Source organism: Mus caroli, unplaced genomic scaffold, assembly GCF_978045245.1.
Source record: "Mus caroli unplaced genomic scaffold, Mus_caroli_1 scaffold_18, whole genome shotgun sequence".
In the NCBI taxonomy this organism is placed as follows: Eukaryota; Metazoa; Chordata; class Mammalia; order Rodentia; family Muridae; genus Mus; species Mus caroli.
This window is the reverse complement of record NW_028227273.1, coordinates 59,797,577-59,819,613: the sequence shown is the minus strand read 5'-3', so window position 1 is coordinate 59,819,613 and position 22,037 is coordinate 59,797,577. Positions and strand designations below refer to the sequence as shown.

The 22,037-nt window shown below is 47.5% G+C and overlaps 2 protein-coding genes across 6 annotated transcripts in view; both read right to left on the bottom strand.

Moving 5' to 3' along the window:
• Positions 1-3,461: 3,461 nt before the first annotated feature.
• Positions 3,462-22,037, bottom strand: part of LOC110288770 (uncharacterized) — a 50,116-nt gene continuing 31,540 nt past the window's right edge. Inside the window, exon 6 of the mRNA XM_085832668.1 lies at positions 3,462-4,484. Coding sequence (XP_085688794.1) covers positions 4,478-4,484 — 7 coding nt within the window. The 3' untranslated portion in view covers positions 3,462-4,477. The remainder of the gene's footprint in view (positions 4,485-22,037) is intronic.
• LOC110289160 (H-2 class I histocompatibility antigen, L-D alpha chain-like) lies at positions 4,537-8,189 on the bottom strand. 5 transcript variants are annotated; one of them, XM_085833078.1, is made up of 7 exons: positions 7,995-8,097; positions 7,523-7,792; positions 7,061-7,336; positions 5,298-5,573; positions 5,054-5,170; positions 4,843-4,890; positions 4,563-4,669 (listed from the first exon to the last, which is right to left on the bottom strand). In XM_085833078.1, the coding sequence occupies exons 1-7, from the start codon at positions 8,056-8,058 to the stop codon at positions 4,578-4,580; spliced, it is 1,143 nt and encodes a 380-aa protein (XP_085689204.1). In that variant the 5' UTR covers positions 8,059-8,097; the 3' UTR covers positions 4,563-4,577. The 5 variants fall into 5 exon arrangements, with proteins under 5 accessions (XP_085689202.1, XP_085689204.1, XP_085689203.1 ...); XM_085833077.1 differs by having other exon boundaries at positions 4,843-4,875; positions 7,995-8,095; XM_085833081.1 differs by having other exon boundaries at positions 7,523-7,740; positions 7,995-8,095.

Sequence of the window (22,037 nt, the reverse complement as noted above, 5' to 3'; positions counted from 1 at the left end):
GTTAGTGGTTTACTAGGATAATAAGGACAGTCTTAGCCAGATACAGTTTACCATTAGAAAAGTTAGGGAATCCCACGGAAACAGGTTCTTTCTTTAGCCCTAAGTACTCAGGCAGAACTATTGCGCATAGATAATTTTTCTGCCTCAAGCCAGCCTTTTCTTTTTTTTATTTTTTTTTGTTAACTAATGGGAGGAGATGTGGTCTCCCTTCCCCCACCTGCTTGAACCTGCTTGCTCAAGGGTGGAGCTTCCTGTTCATTCGTCCTGCCACGCCTACTGCTGGACCCTGTCGCTTTGCTGCTTGGAGGAGGCACACACGTGTTTGTCCTGCTACTGGACCCTGAGTTACTTGGCGGGAAATTGGGTTCCCTCCCCCTTCCTTTATAACTGAGTGTCTGGAAATAGTAAAATTGAGCTTTGATCAGAATGTTGTCTTAGCTACATTCCTTTCTTTCGCCGCCTAGCCCCTCTTCTCTTCCAGGTTTCCAAAATGCCTTTCCAGGCTAGAACCCAGGCTGTGATCTGCTGGCTGGACACAACAAGCCTGAGTCTGCAGAAGCAGGAAGAAGCTGCCAGAATACCACCAAAAGTTCTTTGGTTCGTTTCTCTCTGCAAGGTCATGACAAACAATCAGCAAAGAAGGCAAGGCTAAACCTTTTAAATTCAGACTCCACTTTAGAGAACTTGAACTCAGGTACACTAACAGGATGGTACCTAGCATTAGTTTCCAGGTTACCTCCCAACAAATCATGAGCTTAGTTCCAGTCTCTAGGCTAACCCCCAACAGGACCTGCATCACCAAGTTGCACCCCCAACAAGCCTGCACCCTCATGTTACACGCCCATAACCTGTCTAATTAAGGCAGGCATAAAATCACTTTATGATATGACTCCCAGCACTGGCCAATTATGTTAAAGACCACAGTAACTTCCCAATGAGATGCTTGCACACTCACCCCTCACTTGCTGCTTACTATAAAGCCTTGCCCCAATAGATATTCAGGCTCCTCATCACCAAAACTGTCCTTCATGATGCAGTGCGCTGGCCTGAGCTAGCTCAAATAAAAGGGCCCTACTGTGGGCTGGAGAGATGGCTCAGTGGTTAAGAGAACCGACTGCTCTTCTGAAGGTCCTGAGTTCAGAAATCCCGGCAACCACATGGTGGCTCACAACCATCCGTAATGAGATCTGATTCCCTCTTCTGGTGCATCTGAAGACAGCTACAGTGTACTTAGATATAATAATAAATAAATCTTAAAAAAATAAAAATAAAAAAGGCCCTACTGTGATTACATCAGATTGGCTGCTGTTCAGTTTTGGGAGATCACTAACATTTCCCTGGCACTACACATGGAAGATCCTATATTTGCCATCTACAATGCAGAGAAATAACAGGCTATGAACAGGGCTTTAAGACAGACTATGCTGAATATGCATCCAGCATGCCCAAGTCAGGGCTACAAGAAACAGGTTCACTGAGCTGGGAATAGAGATTAAGAGAGTTCAGGGAGTTAACTCCAGAACACAAGCTGTTAAAAGAGAAGATAATGGAGGAGTATAAAAGTTTCAGGGGCCAGGCATGGTTGCGCACACCTTTAATTCCAGCACTCGGGAAGCAGGGGCAGGTGGATTTCTGAGTTCGAGGCCAGCCTGGTCTACAAAGTAAGTTCCAGGACAGCCAGGGCTATACAGAGAAACCCTGTCTCAAAAAACCAAAAAAAAAAAAAAAAGTCTCAGGGGGCCAGGGGAAGCTAGAGATATGGCTCAGTGGTTAAGAACACTGACTGCTCTTCCAGAGGTCCTGAGTTCAATTCTCAACACCCACATGGTGGCTCACAATCATCTGTAATAGGATCTGATGTCCTCTTCTGGTGTTTCTAAAGACAGCAATGTGCACACATAAAATAATAAATAAATCTTAAAAAAAAGAGTTTCAGGGCGCGGTACCCAAATTACAGAGGAGAGAAACATTGCTGTTCTTGAAGTGGGAACTTCTGGTTTCTGTGGAAAGTCAGTTCTGTCAAATGATGTTTTGCTGAAGCAGACCCAGGTGAAAGGGTGTTTGCTAAAGTAGATACGTGAAAGGACACATGATGTTTAGAAAGAATATAAATAAGTCCCAACAGACAGTAGACGAGGCTGCATGGTATTGGTAAGCCTTACCATTATTTATTGGTCATCGTTGCTTGTGACTCCATAGAGAGAAATGCACCAAAAACCTTCTGGTGATGCTCTGGTGGCTTCTTGCTGCTTCTGCAGCAGGAGGATTGGCAGAGTCAAGTGAAAGTCTCTGGATATGTGAGCTGATACAGACTCAGGTGGAGTTTTGCTAAGACAGACTTATGTGGAGTTTTGCTGAGGCAAGTCTCGTGGAAGGTAAGACTCATGCGAGGACACATGATGTTTGTAGGGAGTATAATAGGACACAATGGACAGTGATGGTGGGCTTGCATAGCTTGCTTTGCAGTGCTACATTGTTCTCAAGTCTTCATCTTCATTGATCTTCATTTTGTTGAGAGTCATGGCAGAGAACTTCTCCTGGTCATTCCTGCTGACTCGTGACGATTTGGTGGAGGCCTGGCAGTTTCCGCTGGGTCCTGCCACAGCCAATGATTTGGGTTTGCTATCCTGACACTGCAGACCTGGACTGCTGGTATCCTGACAATTGGAGATTGAAATTGCCCCAAGGAACTACTTCTAAACAACAAAGAGCTGAGCCTCTTGGCTGCTTCTGCATGAAGCTGCTATTGCTGATTCTTGTGAACTGATATCCTGACAATGCAGATTGGATTTGCTTCAAAGAATCATTTCTAAACAGGTGAACTAATCCCATATCCTCATATCCTTTTTTTTTTCTCTACTTCTTGTGGGTGGTGGGTGATAAATGAGGTTAAGCATTTAAGAACCCTTATTAAAAATGGGTTTGAAAAAATCTAAGCCAATTATCTCACCTGAGGTGCACCTGGGAGTTCAACAAAAAATCCCATTCTACACCCGAGACCCTGGGAGAGAAGCTGGAGAGAAGGAGAAGCAGAAATCACCACAGTAGCATGGAACAGGGAGAGCCCAGGGCAGCGTCAACATGGCATCATTAGTAGCTAAAACGAATGTGTGAGAGGAAATGGGTGAGTTGTCTTGTGCACCCAGCACATTAAAGGTTCCCTAGTTGAGTCTCTGATCTGTAGCCCTGCGGGATCATAATCCTGGGGACAGGCAGGGTTCAGGCCTTCCCTGTGTCTTTGTGACCACAAACTCTCAGCATGTGTCTCATAGTGATGGAGAGAACAGAACCCAGAGGTGACACAGTGGAGGTGTGACCCCATCACAGATCAAAACGGACTGAGCCCACCTGGGCACAGCCCTGTTCACACTCAGCTGCCACAGCCTCATCCTGTCCCAACAGATACACACAGCATTGTTGCGCTCACCTCGTCCAGCAAGAAAAAACACAACACAGTCGGATTCTTCTCAACAGCCTTTTTTATTTCAGGAACACCTCAATGCTATGGGAACCTCCAGAAACCCAGGGAGGACTCCTTATATAAACCCCAGCACTGGGGAGAGCTATGTGTACTCCTGGGATTGGTCAGTCTGCCGGCACTTTGATTTGTGTGTACCCGCTCGGGAGGGGTTGGCGCCAGATTCGGGCTAGTGCCTGCGCAGTAGCGTTGTTTACCAGAGGACGGCACCCAGCTGCCAACATCTCCCCCTTTTTTGTTTAATAATATGATGCTGGACTAGGTCTGGGCAAGTCTGTCCATCAGCCACGGCTTCTGTCTTAGGTCGATCCTTTCATGTCACAGCCTTACTCGTCCTAGGGTTACCCTATTGCCTCCAGGCCCCATGTCTTAGGTTGGTCTGTGCATAAGGAAATTTGCCTGTCACTGGATACCATGGATCTGTGTGACTACAACTGCCAGATGACCTAGGGCGAACTCTTAATTTTTTAAAGTGTTGTTTATGGCGACGGTGTACCAGAGGCCAGCGCCATCTTTTAGGCACCGGCTATCTACACAGCATAGTGACCCAGATTCTGGAAGTTTATTCATCTGCCATTTCTTTCTTCAAAAAAACAAATTAATCAATCAAACAAACAAAACCTCTAAGTATTCTCAATCCATGAAATTAACAAGAAATCAGCCCTATCTCAAGATGATAACAATCAAGGTCACATTCAAATTATTATTCTCAGTGTGGAAGTGAGGAGCTGCAGGTCAGGGTAGCATGGAGCTGGCAGGCTGCAGATGTCCCCCAGTGTTTGGCTGAACCAGCAAGGTTGGCTGTGGAAGGGAACATGGGGCAGTGCAGGGATAGGGTCCTGGTGTGCAGGGAAGGCTGGGCTCCACAATTCTTCACACTGAACCCAAAAGCTCACAGGGAACATATGACAACGTTGTGTAAAGAAAACTGAGGGCTCTGGATGTCACAGGAGACCTGAACACACCATCTGTCACTCAGTCCACTCCAGGCAGCTGTCTTCATGCTAGAGAACAAGAGTCATGACCCATCACTGTGAAGACAACATTCCAACCACCCACAGCTCACTCACAGGGGATTCTGGGAGTCCCTGAAACCCAATCATGTCCACATTGTCCCTCTCAAATCAGACGCTAGAGTGCTACCTTTACAAACTGGGAGAGACATATCAGAGGTCTGGGAGCCTTCTCTGCCTAGGGTAAAACAAAACAAATGTATATGTATATGTACATGTATGTATTCATATCATGGTACAACTGAGGCCCCCAGAAGATTTCTCTGGAGGAGCTGTTATGGATTCCCAGAGCTCCCAACATCTCCAGCTTGACTCCAGTGTCCCCAGGACAACCCTGTCCCCAACACTAACCTGGAGCTGGAGCATAGTCCCCTCCTTTTCCACCTGTGAGAAGGAAAGCTGTGAGAGTTCAAGGAAGATCTTGACACTGGAAGTTCCCAGAACTGACAGCAGACCCAGTTAGAGACAGTAGCAATGTGGGGTGTGGCTGTGTTCCCCATTGATGAGCAGAGCACACTGCTAAAGGAGGCTGAGAGAGAACGCAGACACTGCCCTTTCCTACCTGTGTCTCTCCTCCTCTTCATCAAAAAAGCCACCATAGCTCCAATGACTATCACAGCTCCAAGGACAATCAGAACAGCAATGGTCACCATATTGGAGTCAGTGGATGGAGGAGGCTCTGGGAAGGACAATTACAGGAAATGAAGGTGAGGATTATGATCCCAGCTCTCAGCCCTGACCAGCTCAGGGTCTGCAGAAGGCTCCAGCTTTCCCTGACCCCAGCTCTGCACCCACACCCTCCTTACCCCATCTCAGGGTGAGGGGCTCAGGCAGCCCCTCATGTTCCACATGGCATGTGTAATTCTGCTCCTTCCCAAGAGGCACCACCACAGATGCCCACTTCTGGAAGGTTCCATCCCCTGCAGGCCTGGTCTCCACAAGCTCCATGTCCTGGGTCAGCTCCTCCCCATTCAACTGCCAGGTCAGGGTGATGTCAGCAGGGTAGAAGCCCAGGGCCCAGCACCTCAGGGTGAAATAACCTTCAGATATGGGGTGATGGGTCACATGTGCCTTTGGGGGATCTGTGTGGAAGATTTAAGAAATCACACAATTAACAAGACAAACTGAAATCTACACAAGACTCAGCTCAATCAATGATGACACTAAACTATGTGTCTGTTTGACATTCCAACTGTCATTGCAATAGTGATCTGCAGGTAGAGCTGGTCCCCTAATGCAGCACAGGACTGCATTTTTTTTTTTTCGGACTCAGAAGCTAAGAGGGACTCCACATGAGCCAGTGGGTCACCATGGACATTCTTATATGATGTTCTATAGCATGAGAGAGGTAGTCTAAGAATTTAAGAGGGAATGGAAAATAAGTAATTTAATATGTGTTTGAGTTCATATCAAAATCAGAAATTAGGGCCATATGCCACTGGAAGGATGCCACCACTGAGACTATGACTGTGGTCATTTTGCTGACTGACGTTAACTGTCAATCTGAGTGAAGAGCCATCACTAAGTGTGTAGCCAGAGAAAATGACTCCCTGCCCCTGACTCTGGGGGACAAGGTACAGGTGTGTCACACAGGATCCCTGGAGTGAGTTGTGGACCCCAGTGCAGCACTCACTGGAACACAGTGGGCTCACAGGGTGGATCTTCCCTCCCACTCAGCCCTGGGTTGCAGAAGACCCTGTCTCTCAGAGTCCAAGTCCTGATTCACTGGGGGGAGCACTGTAACTTGTGGGGGCAGAGGAAGAGCAGGAGGCTTCTGCATGTTTATTTAGTTCTGACAGGAAACAGTCTAAGTTCACAGGAATCTCTCCTTTAAAGAGAACCCTGATTTAAGTTGTCTAATTATCCAGGTTAGCAGTCTTCCCTGATAGACTGATACACATGATAATACAAGGGTAGGGAGAAAGAGGATTACTCCAGTGCAGACAAAAACTGATTAGAAACAAAATAAGGCCTCCAAAAAAAAAAAAAAAAAAAAAAAAAAAAAAAAAAAGTAAAGAAAAAAGAAAGAAGGAAAGAAGGAAAGAAAGAGAAAAGAGATAGAGAGGATTAGGTTGTGGAAGGGATGCAAATGCCACACAGGGAGGGACCTGTGAGAATGTATTCTTTGGAAAATTCTAGAAGCTGGGGCAACCAGGCTAGTGTAGGGGAGTCCATGTCTCTTATCAGGTAAAGGAGACTTCCGGTCCTGAGGTGTAAGGGCTGACACACTCAGCAGGACAGGAGTCCATGTCCACAGACACTGGGTGTGGGCAGAGAACCCAGCCTGGGAGAGGCCATGGCTGACAGAGGCTACAGGGGAACTGAAGGGAGCAGCTGTTGTTACCTCAGGGAAATTCTCTCCTTCCCTCCTGAGACAGCTTGGGCACTGTCCAGGGAGAAGGCTGAGCCCTGGGAGAGTCAGTGCAGTCCCTGTGATGAGGGATCAGGAGACCCAGGGACACTCTCTCCCCTCTGAGACAGGGGCATCACCCCAGCTGAGGGTTTCTTCTTCCCCAGGACTGAGCCCCAGCCCGAGGGCAGAGGGAGGAGCTGCCCGCGGCCCCTGCACCTGTGCGCAGCAGCGTCGCATTCCCGAGCTCCAGGTATCTGCGGAGCCACTCCACGCACTCGCCCTCCAGGTAGGCCCTGTATCTCTCTGCATCACCAGCCTGCTCCCACTTGCGTCGGGTGATCTGCGCCGCCATGTCCGCCGCCGTCCACGTTTTCAGGTCTTCGTTCAGGGCAATGTAATCGCGGCCGTCGTATGCGAACTGCTCATACCCGCGGAGGAGGCGCCCGTCCGACCCCACCTCACAGCCGGACATCCGCTGGATCGTGTGAGAGTCTGCGGGACCCCGCGGTCAGCCCCGCCCACCCGCCCCGCCCCGCCCACCCGCGGCCTCCTCAAACTGAAAGAGAAACCGGTCCCGGGTCGGTTCTGCTCCCGAACCTCGGACTTGGGACCCGGGACGTCTCTGGCACCTGTGTCGGGAAGTGGAGGGGCCGTGACCTCCGACCCGGGGTCACTCACCGCCCGCGCTCTGGTTGTAGTAGCGCAGCGCGGTCCTCAGGTTCACTCGGAATCTCTGCTCATTGCCCTTGGCGATCTGTGTCTCCTCCTCCCAATACTCCGGCCCCTCCTGCTCCATCCACCGCGCCCGCGGCTCATATCTCGGATTCTCAGCGTCGCTGTCGAAGCGCACGAACTGCGTGTCGTCCACGTAGCCGACGATAATGAACCGGGGCTCCCTGAGGCCAGGCCGGGACACGGCGGTGTAGAAATATCGCAGCGAGTGTGGGCCTGGGGGCGGCGCGCGGTGAGACCCGGACCTCCTCCCGGGACCCCGGGCGGCTGCGCAGGCTGAGAGGGGAGCAGGGCGCGGGGCACCGGACGCGGGTGGGGAAGGGCGGAGGGTCTGTTGGGCGACGTGGGGACGCGACTTCCCCGGTGCCGCCCCCGCTCCTCCCCTCAGAGGCCGTTTCCCTCCCGGCCCGGTACTCACTCGCGCGCGTCTGAGTCGGGGCCAGGGCGGCCGCCAGCAGCAGGAGCAGCGTGCGCGGTGCCATCGCACCCCTCGGCGATCCGCGACTTCTGAGATCCGCGGCTGCGTGGACTTTATATCCAGCGTCCGCAGCGACGCTGATTGGTTCCTGGTAATCGCGCCACCCAATGGGGGTAAGAGCTGACCGCGCGTCATCAGTGTCCGGGCAGAAGGACTTGACCCAGGTTAGGAGCAGAAGTGAAACTGAGGAGATGGGGAATCCCCAGCCCTGGGCTTCCCCACCCCTGACCTCACTGCCTGGAGACTAAGACTTTGCCTGAACCCTGTACTGCGGACAGAGCGCTGTTTGTCATGGTGTCTCCGAGTTCTACCCAGAAGCTCTCAGGACACCAGGAGAGACCCGCAGGCCATACTCTCTGTGCCCTCTCTTCCACTCTTCCTCTTCCTTCTTCTCTTCAGAAGTCAGACCCTGGAGTCTTCTAGAAGAAAAGCCTCTTCCGGGAATACAATGGCGACACAAGCTCTTAGGGATGCAGTGGAGAGAGGCTTTTCCTTAAAGCAGAGGCGCTGGGCTGCAAGCCCCACACGGATCCCACAGAGACTAGGCTCTGTTCACCTGCAATGGGCGGCTCACACTGCCAAGCCTCAGTGCAGGACTCTCATCTGTTAAGTGTAGACTTTGCCTCTCCCCTCAGGATCTGTCTTCTCAGCCCTGTGCTGGGACACAGATTCCTTGTGTTACTTCCTAGATGAAAAGTCTGTGGCTTCAGGTTGGTTAGGTGTATTTGTGTGTGTGTGTGTGTGCATGTGTATTTAAAACAAGGATCTTCATTCTGAGTCCTGAGTTTGTCGCTGTGGACCTGGGACATTGTCTCAGCACAGGAGATCCCCTTGTCCACTGAAGAGAGACCCCTGTGCAGACCACAGACAGCAGGGCACTGATCCCTGTCTCCACTGCACTTCTCTGTGTCTGCACTTCCATGGTATAGTTGCTTTAGTGACTCAGTCACAGTAGGAGAGGAACTGTCATTGTCTATAACAGAGAATAATGATCTCCATCCCTCCCTAACCTTCACTCACACTTATGAGCTGATGAGTTGAGGGACATGAATGTCACAGGAGTGGGGGACACTGGTTCTGATAACTGAGTGGGCCCCAGAGTTCCTCAGGCCTGTGCAGTGTGGACGCTGGGCTGGAAGAAAGATGATTCTCATGCCAGAGAGCACACACTGGTGATGTGAGGTTTCATCCCTGATCAGTAGTGTGGGGAAAGATTAAATTTACTCACTTCAAGATTCTGTGGATCTTTTCAAATCACAGTCACAGAAGTGAAGTGGAAAGAAGAGCAGAGATGGGTGGGGACTCCTGAAGACAGTCACTGATCACACAGAGCAACGAATGTGTGTGACCACAGGTGTGAACTCCAGTCACCTCCCCATGTAGATCTCCACAGCAGCCCCCAGCCTCACCAGGATTCAGCAGACCCTGTCTCCCTGAACCCCTCTTATAGATGCTGTGAGCATTTTCCATGGGGACTTGATGCTCTCAGGTTTCTTCCTGACCAAGCTAGGGATGCTGTTGGGGCTAGGCAGCTTCACAGAGAGGACCTGTCTCCATTGCTTTTCTTCTTATTTTACTACGGTGTTTGTTTGTTTGTTTGTTTAGACAAGGTCTATCTGCACAGCCCTGGCTATTCTGGAACTCATTATGTAGATCAGGTTGCCCTTGAACTTACATCTGCCTTTGCATCCTATTCAACCCACCACACTGAGATTGAAGGCCTATATCACCACACCAGCTTTATCTAGTTTTTTATTGCTGTGATATGACAGTGTAACCAAGGCAACATATAAAGAACGTGTTTAATTTGTTCTCTAGGTTCAGAGGGGTTGAGTCCATGATGGCAGAGGGAAGGTGTGGTGGAGGAACAGCTGAGAGCTCAGGACTTGATTTGCAAGCAAAGGCTGAGACACTGGGAATAGAGAAAGTCTGTTAAAACCTCAGTGCCCAACCCAGTGGCACACATCCTCCAACAAGGCCACACCTCCAAGTCCTTTCTGAACAGTTCCATCAGCTGGATTTGAAGCATTCATTCCCATGAGCTGTTCTCATTCAAACCAGCACAGTGTTCACTATGAAATGTAAGAGGCCAGCAGGGTTCTGCAGATGTGTCCAGTGCAGTCTGACAGAGATACCCTACAACAGGGGACTCTGCTGAGTTAGGTCTCTGCCTTTGCCTCTGTCCCCTCCTGCTCATCCCTGTCCTCTGTCTCTGTCCCTCAGGCCTCTCCCCATCAGTGCCCAGCTCCCCTCTGAGCTCTGCACTGACACTGTCTCTTCCTGTGCCTCTAGTTTCTCTCAAGGTGCTCAGTCAGCAGGCTGTGAAACCTCTGTGTGGTTTCCTGATGTGAACATTCCAATGGTGGCTGGAGAGATGGCTCAGAGCTGAGAGCACGTGTTGCTGTTGCAGAGGATCCAGGGTGAGTTCCATCAGCACATGGAGGCTGTCAACCATCTGCAACTTCAGTTCCAATGGACCCAATGCTTGTGCACCTACATAGTCATGTACAAAAACCAAATGCTTCTAATAAAAAAATTTAAATATATGGTTTCAGAAATCCTTTCTATCTCCTACATATCTAGAGTGTGAGGCAGGGGGCTGAGGATAGCGGGCTCTTTAGACAAATCTCTATCACCAGCCAGTGAAGCCAGCTCTGGAACAGGACAGGAATGTATGATTGAAATACACTTTACTGAAGACAATTTGCAAAGAGTCATAGAATTAAAAATACGAAATACTGATCACAGCCTCATCCCAGGAAGAAGACACCGTGTGTGCTCATCTTTGCACTTGAGCTGATGTTAGTTTTTTATTCCCTATGAACAAGATAAACTCCAATCAGATATTTGAATGCTAATTTGTAACAGCCCATGACACCCCAATATCCAGAGCATTCCTGCAGAGAAAGGTGTCCCCTTTCCCATCTTCCCTGCCACTGCAGAGCCTCCAGGGTCTCACCTGTTGAAGATGAAAGAGAAGCATCACATTCTTGGGCAACGGCGCCGCCTGGTGGAAGAAACAAAGATGACAGCGTCCGAGGCCACAGAGCAGAGGGTAAAGGGGATGGCGGGCTGCTGAGCTGCCCCAGGGCCTCCTTCCTGTTTGCTCTTCTCCAGGGCTCTCAGGTCTTAGGCCGCCCTGCTCTCATCAAACTTACATCCAGAGAAACTTTACGTGCTTTTCCACCCGTGGGAAGAAAACTCCCTGTAAGAGGGGAGGCAGGAAGCAGAGCCATGGGTGCTAAAAGGAGCTGCAAAGCCCCAAACAGAGCAGTTCCAGAACTTGGACAGGGACCATGGTGTTGGTTCTTTGATGCCAGCTACATGTGGGGTTAACTAAAACCTCAAAATGGAGGACACCATCTGTGAGGCGTTTTTGCTTAATTTGAAGTGGGAAGATCAATTTCTGACCCTTTTCTGTGAGGTAGGAAGACACACCTGCAATCCAGAATATTTGAGCAGGAGCCCCTCCCCCTTTGTAATTCAGAATATTTGAGCAGGAGCCCCTCCCCCTTTGTAATTCAGAATATTTGAGCAGGAGCCCCTCCCCCTTTCTGATCTGGGCCAAGCCTTCTGCTGGAAGCCTACATGAAGACATGGAAGAAGGAAAGGCTTGCTCTGTGTCTGCTTGCTCCTGCTCCTGTTATCTGTCGGAGATTCCTGCTTGTCTTCCCTTGCTCTGAATAATGACGGCAGACTTACATTTATTTTTGAATGCCTACGCTTTATGCTAGGCCTGTTCCCAGCTATCTCATAATTCAGTTATCCCATTCATACTATTCTAATTTCTGCCACGTGGCTGGTCACCTCTCCTCAGTTTCACACATACCACTTTCTATGAGCCCGTGTGGCAAATCCCCCATGCTTCCCTCTTCCCTGAGTTCCTCGCTCTGACAAGAATCCTGCCTTCTACTCTCCTTTGCTACAGGACATAGGGTTTTTATTTTACCACTCAGAAGGTGCTTTATTTAAGCAAGGTAGGACAGAGACTCATCTTCACACAGTGTACCACAACATTACTTCAACATTACCCCTCGGGCTGGAGAGATGGCTCAGTGGGTAAGAGCACCCGACTGCTCTTCCGAAGGTCCGGAGTTCAAATCCCAGCAACCACATGGTGGCTCACAACCATCCGTAACGAGATCTGACTCCCTCTTCTGGAGTATCTGAAGACAGCTACAGTGTACTTACATATAATAAATAAATACATCTTTAAAAAAACAAAAAAACATTACCCCTCTTAGTCCTATAAACAGCTCTTTCACTGACATCATCAACTATATACAATAAGAACAAGTATCAAAACTTACTTTTAGGGCTGGGGAGAAAGCTCAGTGCCTAAGAGTACGGCTGGCTTTTCCAAAGGTCCTGAATTCAATTCCCAGCAACCACATGGTGTCTCACAACCATCTGTAATGTGATTTGACACCCTCTTCTGGTGTGTCTGAAGACAAAACAACAACAGTGTACTCATATACCTAAAATAAATAAATAAATCTTTAAAAAAAAGAAACTTAATTTTAAAAAGTTAAGAATTTAATTAAGTTATTAATTATTTAATAAGAATTATTATTAATACCTCATTTAATTCATTAAAAAATAATTTTAAAATTAATAACTTTAATTAATTACTTTTTTTGAGACAGGATTTCTCTGTGCTGCACTGGCTGTCCTGGAATTCACTCTGTAGACCAGGCTGGCCTCGAACTGAGAAATCTGTCTGCCTCTGCTCCCGAGTACCTGGAATTGAAAGCGTGGGCCACCACTGCCCGGCTTAATTAATTCTTAATGTAAAATATAAGAATTACATTCATAATGTCTGGTTCATTTGTATTTGTCAACCATTAAGAAATTATCTATGTTATAAATACAGAGTCCTATCTATCTCATGAGTCCAAAGTTCTTTCCCTAATTCCCTTTCAATCATAACTTGATATAATCCACCTATAAATATCTTCCTAGACCCAAATCGTTTTCTTGAGTCCTGAACAGCCTAAGCTTACTGTGAGACTGTGACTATGCATTCTTCCCCCCATCAGTGAGCTGAGCAGGATAAATATTCCCTGAGAAAACAGGAAGTGCAGAGCAAGCAGCTTCCTTCCAAAGCTATGGGAATGGCAGAGATCGCTGGCTGCCTGGACAGTCACTCAAGATTCTCCTGCAGTGCTGGGGCATCCATCTTTGCCTACTGGCCTAGTATATGGTGGACTTTTATGTGAAGCAGGAATATTGAGGGACTTCCCCAACTTGTCTTGGCAAGCTCACCAGTCCACTTCGTCTGTGTTCTGCTTGTCCCCTGTTAGGACAGCATGCAGTCTGCAGTTGAAGTAAGGGCATATTTTTGGCCGGTGCCACATTTGAAGTGAACTTCATATGGAGGTCTTCAATGCCGCTCATCTTCCTTGAAGTAGAATGGAGGCACTGCCAGGAGCAGTTATATCTCACTGTTATGGAAAGCATGGTGTTGAAAAACATTTTTTGAATGCCATATCCTGTAGATGTCTGAGAAGGCCAGTTATGTATCTACAGTGTATCAGAATAGGCAAGTGTAGCTTGTTTCTTGCTATCCACTATCTGTTCAACTTAGGAAACATCTAAAAGAGGCTAAAGAAAGCTTATTTCTGTAATTAACATCACTAGTTCCTAACATGTCCATACGTTTGATTATCTGACTACCCACTTGCATTTCCTAATTATCTTGAACTGTTTGCAATAGTTTCTTTCAAGGACTGGAACTTAACATTACATTTTACAATGAGTTGCATAGGTACAATACTTTAAACAAGAGTTGAAAAATGTATATGTTATGTTGTAGCAAATATAAGCTTAAATTTCTCTCAATGTACAAAAATCCAAACCAGTATAAAATATTTGAGACCAGTAGCTGATGCTCTTTACTCTGAAAGCAGATTAACAATCTCCCCTCTTATCCTGTCATTCCTTTATAGTCCTGACATGGAACTTCTAGTTTCTTTGGAAAGTCAGTTATGTCAAATGATGGATTGCTGGAGCACACAGGTGAAAGAATGTTTTGCTGAAGTAGACTCGTAAAAGGACCTATGAAGGAGTATAAATATGACACCACACAGTCGGGGATGAGCACTGAGCTTAGGTCTGGTTTGCTCCGCCTTGCTATTCTTCGTTAATGGCATGCATGTATTTGTTTGTCTTACATAGTTGTTGAGATCTACTTGTGGTAATGCCACCATTGAGAGAAACTCTCCAGAGAACTGCTCCTGAGGTTTCTGCAGCTCCTTGGTTGGTGAGCCTTCTGGTTTCTTCAGGATTGATCCAAAGTTGCTGGTTCAGGCATGGTGTCTGCCTGATGAGAAGACTGGACTGCAGCTGTTGATTCGTATTTGGCATTTGCCATGGGACTGAACTGCTGACAGAGAAGACTGAGCTTGCCCCAAAAGAGCCATTGTAAAACAGGTTCACTTCCCCAGTATCCTAATAACTTTTCTCTTCCACTACCTCTTCTGGGTGGTGGGCAAAAGAAGAGGCTGAATATTTGTCAAAGTAGGTTTGAAAATATTGATGCCTACATAACCCTTTTTCTTTTCATCCCTTCTCCTGCTTCAATCCTAACACTGACAAACCTCCTACTCCCTTGTCAAGTAGTGCTATTCCTTGATGAAGACTTCAATATATGAACCTATGGCAGCCATTTGTATCCCAGCACTTGGGAGGCAGAGGCAGGCAGATTTCTGAGTTCAAGGCCAGCCTGGTCTACAGAGTGGGTCCAGGGCAGCCAGGGCTACGCAAGAGAAACCCTGTCTCGAAAAGCAAGCAAACAAACAAAAATCTTTTTGACAATGGGACAGGTCTGCTCCTGACAGTACCCCCATTCCACTTGACAGGAGATGTTGAGCACTGAATAACCTCCTCATGGAGTCACTTCAATGCTTCAGTTATGGCAAGCTAGCCACTGGGCAAAGATAACACCCTAACTTCATCTACAGACAAAATGCTGTCCAGAAAGGACAAATGGATGCAGGGAAGTTGACTGCCAAACTCTGCCAAGACGAGGTATGCAAGTCCTTCATATTTCCTGCTTAGCCAAGAGTCTGCCATGTGTACTGATTCAGAAGGCTAACGATGGATGCTGCAACATTATAGAGACAATTCTGGGTGACTGTTAGACAGCCTGCCTCTCTATCATTCCTAGAGTTTTGGAGGTTGTGTGTCTGTACTTCCTGTATACTCAGATAATATTTATTCCTCCTCAGGTCACTGATGTGGTTAAAGACTGAATAGTTACAGCCTTACAATGATGCCTAAGTTGTTTAGAATTTAAGAAGATATTTTTAGGTCTATGATGTTTTTATGATGGCAATAAAAGTGAGGATAAAAAATGATTAGGGGGCCCTAGCAAACACAGGAGTGGATGTTCACAGTCAGCTATTGGATGTATCACAGGGCTCCCAATGGAGAAGCTAGAGAAAGTACCCAAGAAGCTAAAGGGATCTGCAACCCTATTGTTGGAACAACATGATGTACTAACCAGAACCCCGGAGCTCTTGTCTCTAGCTGCATATGTATCGAAAGATGACCTAGTCGGCCATCAATGGAAAGAGAGGCCCATTGGACTTGCAAACTTTATATGCCCCAATATAGGGGAATGCCAGGGCCAAAAGAATGGGAATGGGTGGGTAGGGAAGTGGGGGGCGCTATGGGGGACTTTTGGGATAGCATTGGAAATGTAATTGAGGAAAATATGTAATAAAAATATTAAAAATTAAAAAAAAATGATTAGGTACAAACCTCTAACTCACCAACATAGGATAGATAGTAGAATCCTTTCTCCAAACTGTCAAATACTTATGGACTAGACATTATACTGTACACCATATCTGGTAATCTTCACAATTATTATTGTATATGGTGTACTATTAAGAGAAAAAAGAGCCTTTTAATAGACAAAAAAAGATAAATGTAGGCATAATGATTTTGTACCTTCTGTGCAAAGTTTACCCTTGTGTTATTCAAATGCTGATTTCTCTGGCCTCATATTCATGTTTCAGTCTGGACATGGCATTGCAATGCTTATACCAGGAATCTCCTGTGTCAAGTTTGTGTAAACAATCTTTACTATTTATTCTTTGCCTTGTCAATAAATGCTGACCATGCAATGGCTGGGCAGAAGAGAGAAAAAGGCCAACCAGAGTGAGGAAATGGGAGTGGGAGTGGGCGAAATTGAGGTGTGCACGAGGACAAGGTCTGAGAAGATACCACGAACAGAGGCATCTGAAGCCCAAAGAGCCACATCAAGAACAATATGCAAGTATTGTGGGATGGAGCTGGGAGGCAGCCAGAGTAGCCTAGGGGTTATTCTAGATCATTTAACTGCCTGGCTAGTGAGGTGCAGCTTGAAATATATCTTGGTTTTTCTGTGTGGTTATTGGGGGTTAGCTAAGATTAAATAAATACAGCCACCAGATTAATTCACTAATTACATTTATATTAATAATAATTCACTTATAGGGAACTAACATCAATGACTAGTGTGTGTGTGTGTGTGTGTGTGTGTGTGTGTATGTATGTATGTAAAAGACCATTAGCTTCTACTAACCCAAAAGCTAACAATGTCAGCAAATATCATCCGAGGCCCGTGAGAGGTCTCCACCATTTTGCTATAGCCATTTCTATCTCAATGTTTTTGAAAAGTGTCTTGATTTAAGGCTGTCTTTGTTCTGCTCCTACGAAAGCTTCATAAACCTGTTTCTGTTTTGGAAGAGGCAATTTGGGGTCACCTAAATCAGTAGTCATTCACATTTGGCTCTACACTAAGCTATCGCCTATTCCCTCTTGAAGTGTGAACTGTGTATTTTGTGTGGCACAAGCTAGCCAGGGTTACCCAGGAGACTCTGTGGAAAGAAAACACATGGGTGAACCTGGAGTGACCTGTTCATCACCTTTGTCCTCTAAAAGTGTTGGATCCCCTTTAGATCTGTCACCCATCACCCTCTAAGGGATCATGGGGAAATGTTGCCGGGCTTCAAAGGGTTAACTGTGGGGCAAGTTGATGCAAGTACTGAGGTCCTATGTGGCCTGTGATGGGAACAAAGTGGCATCTGTTGCCTAAGCCAGTGACTTCCCTAAGGGAACTGACCCCCTACCAGGGTGAAAACAGGGGCTCCCTCCTCAGTGCCAGGCCTGGTGGAGGGGATGGCTGGGCAAGTTTGCTCAGAGCTAGCCTCTGGACCTACAGAAGGTTCTTCTGGGAAGTGTGGATTCCTGGATCAAACTGCTTGGTGTGGTAACTATTTCGTTTTGGTTGATACACGGTCTTACTCTGTAACTTGGCTGGAACTCACTAGGCTGGCCTTAGCTAACAGCCACCTGCTTGCCTCTGCCTCCAGAGCCCTGAAATTAAAAGTGTGAGCCACTACCTCTGGCAGAATCTCTTTCTTAGCCAAACTACATTTTAGGTAGATGTAACTGGAGAAAAAGTGGGCAAGCCCCACCAACTATGCTTCCTCCTAAAGTATTTGTTTGTTTTTAACATCTATTTATTTAATGTATATGAATACACTATTACTGTCTTCAGATACACTAGAAGAGGACATGGATCCCATTACAGATGGTTGGGATTTTGTTTTTTTAAGATTTATTTATTTTATATATGTAAGTACACTGTAGCTGTCTTCAGACACTTCAGAAGAGGGCATCAATCTCATTATCAGTTGTTGTGAGCCACCATGTGGTTGCTGGGATTTGAACTGAGGACCTTTGAAAGAGCAGTCAGTGTTCTTACCCACTGAGCCATCTACCCAGCCCTGTTTTTGTTTTTGATACTGAGAATTTTCTTTCTGACACAGGGCTTCATGTACCTGGAACTCAGTGTGTGGCCAAGGATGACCTTGAACTTCTGATCCTCCTGCACCCACCTGTGGAGCACTAGGATTACAGGATGGAGCGCCATGTTGACTGTAGTGAGCCTTCCTCAGCGCCCTTTTCTCTTAACCCCCTTCACTTTCTCCACCACACTCTCTTAGCTTCTTCCCATCTCTGCCTCCCCCCCCCCCTTTTGCTAGGACACCTTCTCTGTTCTTCTTTTAATTTAGAAGCCTCTAGAACAGTTGGAGGTGCTGCCCTCTGGGCTTCCATCCTTATGGAGCACAGCAGGCTTTTATGAAGTCCAGGGGCAGGATTGACCGACACAGGCAGTGGGATTGTTAGGTGGAGGTGCTAATGTGCACCTTGCTTCTGAGCAAAGTCGTTGGGTGGGTCAGTAGAGAACTAGTGTCAGGACATGGTCAGATAATGGAGCCATGTGAGGAGACTTGTGAGTGCTTGTGAGAAAATTGCAAGAAAACAAGTTCTGTTTCCTCAAAACGTAGAGTTGTTCTTGGAATGTGTTTTGAAGCTCATCCCAGGCGTATCAGATAGGAGTGAGCTTACTTCAGATTATTCATTACAGCTGGCTATTGATATTTGCTTATATGACTCTGTGGAAAAACACGTGTCTGCTGCATGTGGCCTCTCCTTGTGCTTGGACACTTTACCGGTGTGGCTCTGCTTAACCCTCAGAGTATAAATTGTCTGATGCTCTGAATAACGTTGGCTGTTGCAGGAGACTTCAGTCCACCTCATTTTTAAGCTCCATTCTCCCAGGTCTTGTTGCCTCTAGAGAGGTAAATAGATTAGGACTTGATTGAAGCGGTTGTCATGGAGATGCAGAGACAATTATCTCCTTATAATGACCTTGTTGGGAAAATCTCAGGGAATCTGATCCATTCACCACACAAGTCTAAAGTGTTAAATTCCTCAGATAGAGGGCAGGGGTGGGGGGTGGGGGTAGGGGGTGGAACATTGCCCAGGGACCAATTATTTGCTCATTTAAACTAAAAAATGTGGTTTCCTTTTCTGTTTCTTGAGCTGTTCCATTGGTCCAGGAGTCTAGGGAAGAGGATGTTACCCTTGGAAATATAATGACAATTCCAAGGTGACGTGAAGAAGCCATAGCCTGGTCTTGTACTAGATCTGGTCTCCCTGACTCTAACTCCTGGTCTCACTCACTGCCGCAGGGCTTGGGTTAGCGCCAGGAGTTCAGCCTTCTGAGCCGAAGTTCCTTCTGGAAGACCACTCGCCCAAATTACCTGTTTTCCATCTACCACTGCCGCTCCTGCTCTTCTTTTTCCTTCCACCACAAAGCTGCTACCATCTGTGTACCAGGCAGGCACACCTGGCCAAGGCTGATCAGTCAGATCCCTCCTCGTTCCAGTTTCTTCAGCCAGGACATCAGCACATTGATGTACAGGAGTGGAGTCATCCGCCAAGGGGAGGAGGGTGGCAGGATTGAGGATGGCAGGTGGAGCAAAAGTTACTCGATCATTTAGCAACAAACTCTGGTAATGGGTCATCCGGGCATTAGTCATCCATCGGTCAGGGGGCTGTCGTACAATACTCTCCAGAGCATGGGGGGCGATTATAGTCACATGCTGACCCAGAGTAAGCTTGTCAGCGTCTTTAACGAGCAGGGCTACTGCAGCAATGGCTTTCAGGCAGGAGGGCCAACCGCTGGCGACTGGGTCAAGCTTTTTAGATAGGTAGGCCACTGGCCGCTTCCAGGGCCCCAGAGTCTGAGTCAAAACCCCGCGGGCTACTCCAGCCCGCTCATCAACATATAGGGTAAAAGGCTTAGTCAAATCTGGCAAGGCCAGAGCGGGGGCTGCAAGCAGGGCTGACTTTATGCTGTCAAAGGCTTTTTGGTGTTCCTCAGTCCAGGTGAATGGGACTTTTTCTTTAGTAAGTGGATATAGAGGGGCCGCCAGTGTTGCGAACCCTGGTATCCAGAGTCTGCAAAAGCCCGTCGTTCCCAGAAACTCACGTACTTGGCGCGGGGTGGTAGGGGTTGGGATCAGCATCACAGTCTTTTTTCTCGCCTCGGTGAGCCACTGCTTTCCTTCTCGGAGGGTGTATCCTAGGTAGGTCACCTCGGTGCGACATAGCTGAGCTTTCTTGGCCGATACCCGGTACCCCAACTCACCCAGTTCATTCAGGAGCTTCTTGGTTCCTTCAAGGCACAGTTCCTGAGTTGGGGCTGCAACCAGTAAGTCATCTACATACTGCAAGAGAGAAATCTGAGGGTTTTGCGCTCTAAAAGGCGCAAGGTCACGGTGGAGTGCTTCATCAAAAAGAGTAGGGGAGTTCTTGAATCCTTGGGGCAACCTCGTCCAGGTTAGCTGGCCTGTATATCCTCCTTCTGGGTCCCTCCACTCAAAAGCGAATAGTGGCTGGCTATTAGGGTGTAATCGAAGGCAGAAAAAGGCATCTTTTAAGTCCAGGACAGTGTACCAAGTCCGCTCTGGCGGGAGGGAACTTAGTAGGTTGTAAGGATTTGGAACGGTAGGGTGAATATCCTGCACCCTCTTGTTAACTTCTCTTAAATCTTGCACTGGTCGATAATCATTAGTCCCAGGCTTTCGTACTGGCAGGAGAGGTGTGTTCCAAGGGGATTGGCAAGGCACTAGAATTCCTTGCTCTATCAGTCTCTGAATATGTGGCCGGATGCCTTCTTTAGCTTCCTTACTCATAGGGTATTGTCTGACCGAGACGGGGGAGGCATCGGCTTTTAACTCTACCACGACCGGTGGTACTTGTTTAGCTAATCCCATCCCTGCCTGCTCAGCCCAGACTCCAGAAAAAGCGGATAGCCATTCAGGGTCTGGCAATTGTTTGGGACCCTGCTCATGGAGGCGATACTCTTCTTCTAAATTTAAAACTAAACACACTATAGGGGTCTCTCCCCAGGTAACTTCTGGTCCCTTTGAGGTGAACTGGACTTGAGCTTTAAGTTTGGTCAACAAGTCTCGTCCCAGAAGGGGCGCAGGGCACTCAGGAATCACAAGAAAAGAGTGAGTTACTTGATTTTTTCCTATTTCCAAAACTCTCTTAGTAGTCCAGGGGTAAAATTTACTGCCAGTAGCTCCTATTACCATAGTCTTCCTACTTCCTAATTGTCCTAACGGTTTAGTCAAGACTGAATGTTCTGCTCCTGTGTCTATTAAAAAATTAACAGGAGTCCCCTCCACAGAAAGTGTTACCCTAGGCTCAGGGAGGGGGTCCGAGCCCCGACTCCCCTAGTCTTCCTTCATAGTCAACACCTTGGGTCCTCTTGGCTTCCTTTTGGGGCAATTTCTGGCCCAATGTCCTTTCTCTTTACAGTATGCACACTGGTCTCTTTCAAGTGGAAGTTTCTGTTCTCCTGGAGGTCTTCTCGCCCTGTTGCACAGGTACCCTGACTGTTCTTTTTCTGCCCTTTTTTCACCTACTACTATGGCCAAAATCCTAGTTAAGTTTCTCTCTTGGCGGCGATCACACCGATTTTCTCTCGCTTCGAGCTCTCTCTTTTCTCTCTCTTGCTTCTCTTCCTCTGTCTCTCTCTTGTGATACACTTTCTCAGCTTCTTTTACTAAGTCTTGTAAAGTATAATCTTGGAGCCCTTCTAGTCTCTGTAACCTTTTCTTGATATCAGAGGCGGACTGACCAATGAAAGCCATAGCCACGGCTGCTTTTTGACCCTCTGAAGAGGGATCAAACGGTGTATACCTCCTGTAAGCCTCCATTAGTCGTTCTAAGAAAACAGAGGGCGGCTCCACTGGACCCTGAAGGACCTCTCTTACCTTGGCCAAATTAGTAGGTCGCCGTGCGGCCCCTTTGAGCCCCGCCACTAGAGTCCGGTGGTAGACCGTGAGACGCTCCCTACCTTCCGCAGTGTTGTAGTCCCAATTAGGACGAGTTAAGGGGAAGGATTCATTTATAAGATTGGGGAGATTAGTGGGGGTCCCATCTTGTCCCAGGACATTCTTCCTGGCTTCCAGCAGGATCCTTTCTCTCTCCTCCGTGGTGAAGAGGACCTGCAAAAGTTGCTGGCAATCATCCCAAGTGGGTTGATGGGAGAACATAAGTGATTCAAGGAGCCCAATAAGCCCAGAGGGGTTTTCTGAGAAAGGAGAGTGGTTAGTTTTCCAATTATAT